The 9,815-nt window shown below is 49.2% G+C and overlaps 2 protein-coding genes across 2 annotated transcripts; both read left to right on the top strand.

The window, feature by feature from the left end:
* Window positions 1-1,369: 1,369 nt before the first annotated feature.
* Window positions 1,370-3,172, top strand: K441DRAFT_707224 (cytochrome P450; the record flags this gene model as incomplete). The annotated part of the gene is made up of 6 exons (XM_067653713.1): window positions 1,370-1,862; window positions 1,917-1,977; window positions 2,011-2,235; window positions 2,369-2,609; window positions 2,807-2,935; window positions 3,038-3,172. The coding sequence occupies exons 1-6, from the start codon at window positions 1,832-1,834 to the stop codon at window positions 3,170-3,172; spliced, it is 822 nt and encodes a 273-aa protein (XP_067500923.1). The 5' UTR covers window positions 1,370-1,831.
* Window positions 3,173-7,673: 4,501 nt separating this feature from the next.
* Window positions 7,674-9,815, top strand: K441DRAFT_664688 (uncharacterized protein). Its single transcript, XM_067649391.1, has 2 exons — window positions 7,674-9,160; window positions 9,214-9,815. The coding sequence occupies exons 1-2, from the start codon at window positions 8,040-8,042 to the stop codon at window positions 9,419-9,421; spliced, it is 1,329 nt and encodes a 442-aa protein (XP_067500924.1). The 5' UTR covers window positions 7,674-8,039; the 3' UTR covers window positions 9,422-9,815.

Raw genomic sequence — 9,815 nt, forward strand, 5'->3', positions numbered from 1 at the left:
GCTTCTTCTATTATTTATTATTTAACGTATAACTTTTAACTAAGTTAATAATCTCTTAAACTGAGGTTTAAGGCTTTATACCTGATTTAGGCTTCCTAGCAACTTGCTCTTTAATCATAGGAGTAGGGAAACTAGCTTCTTCGCACTCTACCAGGAAGGCACCAACGCGTGCTTTAATCTTTTTAGCTGTGTTTACATTAATTCTAGCTTGTTAAGCAGCCTCTGCAGAATGCACGTATTATAGGTGGGTCAAATATTCAATCTTCTGGCCTTCCGTAGGTGGTGGAGCCATAAGTGCCGTCTCACTAATTATCTTGGTGGGGTTTGCTAAGAAAAAATTTCGCTAACAAACTACTCGGCAAAACATGGGTCAAATTCAATGCCGCGCGCCTTCGTAGTATTGTTACTGCTATTGACGAATCGACATTCATAAGCGCTGCGCACGGACCAAACCCGCTTGGACGCCAGCGGTACAAGGGATATAGCGATTGGAATTTCTACGCCAAAATTGAGGTTAATCGTGGCCAATTTTAATCGAACGTAACCTACCCGTATCGATTTTAGAGCACCACCTTATTCCGGATTAAGTCGATTAATTCGGAATCAAGCCGATCAAAGCGATACACGACTCATTCTAGAACATGCCAATTAGATCGTTAGGATCTTAGAGTCGTGATAAGGAATATAAAACTCAACAAATATATATACTCAATCCTTGGTGGAGATTCGTTTGGGATGGGCGTTTAGGAAAGGCACGATTAGAAGGTATGGTGGTTGATTAATTCATAATTGAATTAATCTGTATCATCTGCGAAATGCTTGAAGCAGGGAAGCCTCGAGGCAATTATCCCTTGCACAGATAATTAAGTGACAATAAAATAGATAACTTCATCAATAAAATATGTCATCAAAATGGTGCGCAACTACGTATCCAATGACATAGGCCTTGTGCAGCCTACTCAATATGTTGCTCCCAAAGATCGGGTCGCAAATAAGCCACCGCCAGAGCTCGCACTACTGCCCCCTTTCAATCCTCTCCCTATACACAACGAGAACGAATATGGCAAGCCAACCTTCCAGATTCTATAAATAACGAGGATCCCTGGCAACTGTTCAGGCTATTTTGGCTGGACGAATTGATAGATCGGCTTGTGGAGNATACAAACAAGAATGCAGAGCTTCACCCGCCTCTGGTGGATAAGGGGTTCCCCCGCAGGTGGAAGCCTGCATTAAGGCGGGAGCTGCATGCATATTTAGCAGTGCTAGTCCATACAGGATTGCACATAGAAAGCAGCATCGAGGATTATTGGCTTAAGACTTTAACCATGGAACGATTCACAAAGTTTGGGACTACATTGGAGCAAATCGATGGCAGTTACTTCTACTGCACCGAGCCAAGATCCGAAGACGATTTCAAAGTAGGACCCTGTTGGCAGGAGCACGTTGATCAACTCAACATCAAGAAATAGAGGTCTATACAAATATACTGATATTTCAATATATTTGTGGCTTCATTTGAGAGCTCTGTGATGCGGCAGAACGATTGACCGCCCACAAACGCACCTTATTGATTAGTGCGCACGGGCCAGAATTTATTGGACGCAGTTATCGTAGGAATAACGTCGATTTCCAGTTTTGACGAGTGAAATATTACAACCATCGTTGGTGAAGGCTTCGATCTCGCCTTATTCTTAGTCGGAAGCTTGAATGTCCGTTTGGGATCATCATATAAAAGAAAGCCGTCGAAAAGGGTCTAGAGATTTAGTATTCCCGTTAATGTAGTAGTTGTGTCGACCTGTTGCCTACTACCCTATTGTTGCCTTATGGTTCAATGGAATACCTTCCTCTCATGGGCAAAAGCCGTAAGTGATAGAAGTGTCTCCCATATGAAAGGCTACTATTCACGCCAGTCTTAGAGTACCGGTCTCATCAAAGGAAGCCCACCCACACCCATATGACTGAAACAACGAACCCCCAGTATCATGGTCTTATGGATTTTTAAGTTAAGAGATGGCTCTACATACTGCTTGAGGAGACTGACAATTTCAGGTTTTCTTTGGGGGATATGGCATCGAAGGTTATGTGCCAATTAACTTGGGATGACCCGAGCCTAAGCGCATATTGCACAAAAAGCGTGTGGGGGTTACTCACTCAGATGCCACCGGCTGGGCCGATCACAAACCTCTTAACTCCCTTATGGCACCTCACTCTCGTTCTTAACCCTATGGAAGCGCGGTGAGCAAATACGACATGACAAATAGCAAGCGTGGTGGATGAAACGTCTTCTAAATGTTAGGGCTAAGATGGAGAGAGGTTAGCAACGTCCTTGTTTCACTCGGCAGTATCTCGAGAGTGAGAAGCATACGAGTATATCTGGTGACGACGAGGCGTCTTCCGTAATTGGAATGATGGTACTCGTTGGTATATTTACGGTTGCCGGCCCCCTGAACTGTTTCCTTGTTTCTATGATTCGTCACCCAGAATGGCTTGCCAGGTGTCAGAAAGAGATGGACGAGGTTTGCAACGGAAGAATGCCAACTTTGGATGACTCTCCGAATTTACCAGTGCTCCGCGCCTGCATCAAAAAGACTATGCGCTGGAAGCCAAATGTTCCCACAGATACGCAATGACAGAATTTACAAACATTTGAATGAGATACTCACAACTCTTACAGTTGTAGCACACGAAGCTGAGGCAGACGACTTTTACAGGTGCTATTTCATTCCCAAGGGTACTCACATCCTCCCTCTTGACTGGTAGGCCACATGACTGCTATCATTCGAATTCCTGCTGATATCGCTTCAAGGATTTCCTCCGCAACCCCACGAAATACCCAGACCCGGAAAACTACCGCCCAGAGCACTGGATAGAACCCGGATGGCCCACTTGTCAGGGGCCCCTCAAGAAGTATCCCAATGTCAAGGGAATGATATCGGTCAGCTGGGGCTAGCGAGCGTGCCTTGGTTAAAGTCTTACTCAAGACGAGCTAGTCGTCGCTTGCTGAGGCCTCGCATGGGCCTTCAACCTCGATAGGAAGATTGATCCGGCTACAGGCCTAGAGATTGATATTCCTCTGAACAAGCCAAACTCGTTGCTCGTTGTCAAGCCTGACCCGTTCCAGATGGTATTCGAGTCAAGGAGTGCGACAAGAAAGACCGATATTATCAAGTAGTGGAAGATTGCCGAGACCAAAGATATGGAGGAGAAAGCAAACTTCCTGAAGATGGCTGCTGTGAAAGGAGCTTTGCCCAGGAAGTACTGGTCAATGCGGGAGCCTAGAAGTTGGCTGTCATTTCGATACTTCGGCCTCACAGGTGACAATTTCCGGGGATGGATGGGCTATATGGTGTTTTATGGGTTTGGGTTTTCTCTAGATGGAAAATACATGACAACTGATAGCTTGTAAGGAGTAGTCACTAGAGGTAGGCTTTTTTCTTGGCTATAGAAATGGTTCTACGCAGCTTATGAGCCCTTGCGACCACGCCTTACGTTTGCAGCCAGCCGAGCTATTCGACGCGTGGGAATTGTCTGAGTGCATCCTCGGTTCCTTTATTGTATTCAAAATTCAGTAGTGATATATCCTATAGCCCGGGACATTTTTTCTTTTGTGGCGAAGACTCATTTGGGTCCTGTCACACTTCTTTTGCTCTTGTGCGACTCACAACGCAACGCTGACAGTAGGGTCTCGCTGAACATCCCTCAAGATCTTGATACGTCTCATTAAACCGCAGCTACTTGATGTCTAGAAATAATAACATTATGTCAGTAAGGATCGCGATCTGCCCGAATTAGCCGCGAATTTAGTAATGACGTCTGGCCAGCTATACATGCTCTCACACTCTTCATTTGGCAAGTAATCCGTTCAGCAGAACGGCACACCGCTGCGCTGAACTCAGCTGGTCCAGTCAGCTGTGATAAGAGATTTCAGCTTCACTCATCATCGCGCAGCCCGGAACGAGACGAGTGTCGGGCGCGGTTTCGCCGGATCCCGGCGGTCGGTCGGTGGCCGGTCGGTGGTGTAGAGCAAAATACCGCTAGGAGGATCTCTCGTAAGCAAGCCGGCTTGGGGTGGTAATTACCGAAAGGATAGAGCGGTGGACAAGAGTGCAGTGAGGTGATGCGCACAGCGAAAATTTATCAAGGCATGTCAAATCAGACTGGGTCAATATCTCAAATTGGAAAAAAAACCTGCTGAAGTGCGTCAGGGCAGTCAGTGTCCGTGATGTGGGGTGACGGCACGACTGCCAAGCCTTTGGGCTGGGCTTGGCAGCGTGCGAGGGCTTGACTGGGAACGGGCACTTATCGATAGTGCCGGGTGTGCGATGGCGTCAACGATTAGTTGCAGCCGCGAGTTTTTTTTCTTGCATCCCGTGGGCAAAGGACGGTTGGCGAGGTGTATCTCGCGATTATAGGGTGATCATAGTGAAAGGGAGATGTACCTGCATCGATCGGCATGGTTGGTTGGGGTCGGGCTTGTTGGCTGTTGAGCGTTGCCGTGAGGCCGGAGTAACAGCGGGAGCTTTGGGATCAGCGAAGTTGGGGAATGCTGGGGCTGGGTAAGGCTAGGTATCTTATTGAAATGCGCGACATGTGGCTGGGGAGAGGCGGAAGATCTTGGAGGTCCGCGAGAAAGTGGTAATTCGACTTTTGTTGATCAATGCTTTTGCTAGCAATCCGAGAGCCGACTGATTGTTGTCTAAGTACATGGGTTGTAGGGCTCGGCTGTTTTGGGAGAGTTTCTGGAAAAAGAGGGCATCTGTGCGATTGGTAGAGGAAAAAGTAACTTGAAAATGAAGATCTCTTCCATCTGGGGCCTTCCGAGCACCGGAGGGCTTTTTTTGGACATTGGTGTTGAAGTAACAGCACGCGTCAGCGCGGGTAGGCTCATAATAGCTCTCAATATCCCTCAGTTGAGCGTCAGATAAGGTTCCGTCGGAGGCATTATTCGATATGGAAGGTAAAAACAAAGGGAGATAAAGGCGTTGCAGGTCATAAATTCTATTAGAATATCATGTTGCTGAGCTGTTCTATTGCCACTCCGTGTGATTTTGCAGCCGTGTTACAATTAGCACGCAAAGTAGTGGAGGCGACTCCGCATCGCCAGTCCTGGATCGAAGATAGCTAGACCATTATAAAGTGCTTTTTCGCGTTGTTTAATGTTTTTTTAGAATCTTCTGACCGTGACGATTTGATGGAGACATTAGACGGAGGGATTTTTGGGCATGAACGGGATATGGTAGCCATAGGATATATGAAAAACAACCCTTTCTCCACCACCACCACCATGGAAACCAATGCTTGCGCTACCGCGTAAAACTGCCGAAAATACATCATACCACCTTCTCGAATGATTTGGTGGCATCTTGCGATAGCTATCGTTAGGCTTCGGGAGAGACAGCCAATTAAGCTTATGTCCAACTGGACTGGCGTGACACCATCAGTGCGGACGAATGCCGACAGAAATATTCTCGGGGCTCGGCAAGACGCAGAGTGAGGGGAAAGGCGCCGGGGACGGCTGATGGAGAACGAGGAAGTCATTCGGATCCCACACGCTTGAACTTTCGCAGTTGCCGGATTGGCTAGAGCGGTTCCAATTGCTGGGGGCATTAATTAAGGCTTAGCTTGCAGGCAACCACCTTCTCCGCACAGACGCGTAGCCGGATTTGTCGAATAGCGGCTGAAGTTGGGGGTACTGCTATGATCCCCGAAGAGAGCTTTGGAAGCTTTGGAAGAAGAAAGAGCACTGAAACAAAAGCGGGGCCGTAAAAGAAAGACCTTCGGTTTCTCATTTCCGAGCATGAGCAGGAATAATGTTGCTCAAACGAGGGGTACGTAATGCCGTGGCGATGGCAGCGGAAGACAGAAGGATGCACAGCCGCTAGAAGCTGCAACAAAATCAATGACTCTACCTCCCTGCTACCTCCTCAAAGCTTAACGGCATTAGATCGAGTAACTCCTGCTGCCTTTCGGTGGTCTCGCCCGGGGCCAAAGCAGGCATGGTTATCGCCTCTACGTGTTTGGTTGATGCGGGATCAATCAGGGTGGTCGAAGATGGTGTAATTACAGCCGGTTCCGGCTGAAAGGTTCATCAGCGCCATGCCTCCTGCCCTCTAGGTAAGCCGGATCCAGCACTTGCTCGATCTACCCCCGAAGAGACAACTGATAGGCGTGGGGGATGTGTATGACTTGCGCTCGTACAGGAGGGCGGATAATGCGGCGCGTTTAGCGATCATCAGGGAGAGCGTCGCAGGCAGGGAGAAGAGAGAGCCAGGCACCAGAAATTCCTTGAACATGGCACCATGTCGGTGGTAAATGTGTTGTTCGATGTTTGTTTTGAGACAGCGCAACTTCGTGGATGAAGCAAAACACGTTCTTCCCTCTCATTGGTCTGGGCAGAGCCACTTTGAAAACGTGTAGATGGAAGCAGATAAAATCGATTTCAAGGAGAGTTCGAGAAGAAAACGCATCTCACAGAAATATTGGTCGAGGGTATTGCTGGTGCAGGCCTGACGCCTTAGATGATGGCAGAGTAGATTGTGGTGATCATACTGGAAAGTGAAAGGTGGAAGTAAAGATCACGTGGGGAGCCTTACATGTTATGGAGGACGGATGGCTGCTGATAGGAAACGCAATCCAGTGCGGAGTTGTTGATGCAGACTACTGCATCAGGCTGATTCCTGCGTCGGCCTCGTCTCCACATTGGAGAGGCTTTGCGCTGGGCAAAGGCGCGGGGCGAGGGTATACTCAAACCAGAGGTGGAGCTAAGATACCAGCACATCAATCCCCCTTGCGAGTCCCTCGTCCAGCCTGTGGTTGAAAGAAGAGGTCGCAAGGGGGCTGAGAGCCTCGAAATAAAGCAGCTATAAGGCAAAAATAAGTGTGATGTCTCATGCATACGAGTATGGGGCACTGGCAGCGTCAGCCACGAGGCGAATCAGAAATAGAAGGCTGACCAGGAAACGCAAACGCCCACAATCTATCGCCTTATGTCCCACAGAGCATCTCTGACTACATCAACAGGAATTCTGCGATGGTAGTCTCGTGATTGAGGTATTTGCAGTGCGGTGACATTGACTGGCTTCATACAAATCGAAAATTTTGCGTGTGCGCTGCATTTGTCAAGCAGCAGATCAACGAAAAAGGAACGGCACGTGGGTACCAAGAGGTCAACGGCGTGATGGGAGGAGGCGTGGGTAGGGCGGGTAACCAGACGATGAAGGTCATCCCGCTGCGGTCCCGAGTGCAACAAGCCAAGGGATCCGTGGAACGCAGCTACCTAGGTAGAGTGCTTTAGTGCTGGGCCGGCCGCCAACACCACGTTCGCTCAGTTCGCTCAGTGAGCGTCTTCCCCGCCCTGAAAGCCTCTCTCCTACGTCCTTGGCGATTAGAAGGACTGTCAAATTCAGCCGCGGCTTGGGTCTAGGTTCCAGCATTTTTCTCCGCGAAAGCCTCAACTGGTTGCAGCCATGCGATGAGAAAAGCTAGGTGCAGCGTGGAGGGCGCCGTCAGAGGCTGATTTGTTGTCGTTGCGCTGCACAGGCAGGATCGGGCAAGTCACCGGGGGGGCTGCGTGCGTGCGCTGTGCTTAGGTGCAGACGGCGCATCCTATTCGTAGTACTTTCAGCATGGGCAGAGTAGCCAAGAACGGGGAGTCTCAAGGCTTTTGCAAAGTCTGACACTCGTACGAAGACGCCGACGAGCGATGAATCGGAAGGCCATGTTGAACTAAAGACAGCCCATCCCACGCTGCACACGCTCTTTATTTGCCCACCACACGGCATTCGCTGCTTTTGCTTCCCTCCATTACCATTTATTGCCGCGCAGATTCTGCTCGCCCGTCCCTACATAATTAGTTTGTTCGACCGAAGCCCTTCCCCGACCACCTTCGGACCCGATCGCTTATACATATAACGTCCCTCCACAATACCCGTTTCTCCCCTCATCAGTCTAGGTTTCAGCACGTATTACTATTTGCCTTATAATTCTTTCCCTTTCGTGTACCTGCCTTCGCTCTTCAATATTACCATACCTACCACACCATGTCTCGAACTACACACTGGCGCGAAAATCAACCCAGCGAAAGCAACAGTACGACTTCAGGACGCAGCGACAGCGATGGTTCATATCAGTCGCGTAGCACCCAACCAACCGAATGCAGTTACCGACCACCCATGCCACAGCACGAGACATGCTATGGGCGAGTCGAAGGACGAGGTCAAGAATACTTCCCCTCTCGAGACGAGAGGAGCGCACCACAGTACTCTGCGCCCAAGGACTCAGTAGATACCTACGCTTCGACATCAGAGGAAGAAATGGCCGAAGACGACGACTCCCCGGAGTATGAGGTCCCTCAGTACAACCACGAGGTTTTCCCCGTCGACGCTATCCCGACCACCCCAAGAGACTTTGCAGACCTTTTTCCCACTACGAAGAGGATATCTATTCGTCACGACGATGCGACTATTGATGGGAACATGAATCTGCGGGTGGATACTCAAGTGGAAGGAAGACGTGGCAAGCAGAATTACACACTCTTCCATCTCCGGATGCACGATTTGCGAAGTCGCGAATTCTCCGTACGAAGATATTGCAGAGAGTCCGGTCGCGAAGTCTGCAACTCTATCCGCAAGTACCAGAAGCCTCCTTCAGAGAAGCGCCCTGTCTTGCAACGAGCAAGTAGTGCATTCGCCACTCTCAGGCACAAGCCGGAAACAAGACCGCCAACCCCATCAGGTCTCAAGCGATCAGATTCGGGTTATCAGTCGATGCGCGGATTGGATGATGAAGATGACTCACCCAAGTCGGCAGGCTATTCCAAGGGTCGTGCGTTGTTACCTACCAACACCATCAAGCTCGAGTTCTCCAATTATGCTCATATTGACGTCAAGAGGCGTGGCGGAAAGTCGAACAAGCGCTACATGTTTGAGTATTGGGGTCATAACTACTCCTGGAAGCGAGTTGTAAAGAAAGAGCGAGATATCGAAACCATTTCGTATATCCTCGTTCGCGCAGACAGCGACAAAGCTCTCGCCCATATTAGCCCTGTACGTTTGAATCAGGATCAAGCTCATGAAGAAGCCGCAAGAGGTGGTTGGGTACCCCCGTGTTATATGCGAATTACCGACGAGACAATTCTGAACGCTCTCACTGACATTTCCGAGTGAGTATTTCGGCAACTCCGTTTGCAAAGATTTGGCTAACAGTAATGAAAAGTGTGGTCGTTGCAACTGGTCTGATAGCTCTGGTTGATGACTGCATCAAGCGGCGCTTCCACACGAAGCAAAGCACTCAGTTGCACATTCCACTGATGCGCAACTCATCTTTCAAGATGAACATGGAGTACGTTGGCCCAAAACGTCTCATCGACGAGGTCTTCAACCGAACTCGTGGTGGCACCTCGAGTCGTCATGCGGCAGCGTAGCGTCCTAAACCATGAGTTGGTCATGAACTGGACCCACTTCCGCTGGCGGAACTCCATATTCCATTCTCGTACATAAATTCCGTTTCGACGAGCACGGGCGTGACTGCTCGCATCGTTGAAACTTACGGCTGCGACCTTCCGTCTGGCCTTTTTGGTTTAAAAAGATCTACCTAATACTTCTCGATCGGTACATGAGCATTTAAAGCAAGGGAGCGAAGGCGTCTGGCGTTTGGGTCTGCATCGCGTCAGACTTGGGCGGGCGGTGTTTGCTCTTTTATGGGCGGAATCACAATTCGGCGGACTCAAATTTTTTTGATAACTGCAAAGGCACTTTCGGAGTGATTTGGTTGCACTGGGTTGCACTTCACTTCACTTCACTTCGTATACATATGAG

The sequence above is a fragment of the Cenococcum geophilum genome (genome assembly GCF_001692895.1).
Source record: "Cenococcum geophilum 1.58 unplaced genomic scaffold K441scaffold_39, whole genome shotgun sequence".
Lineage (NCBI taxonomy): Eukaryota > Fungi > Ascomycota > Dothideomycetes > Gloniales > Gloniaceae > Cenococcum > Cenococcum geophilum.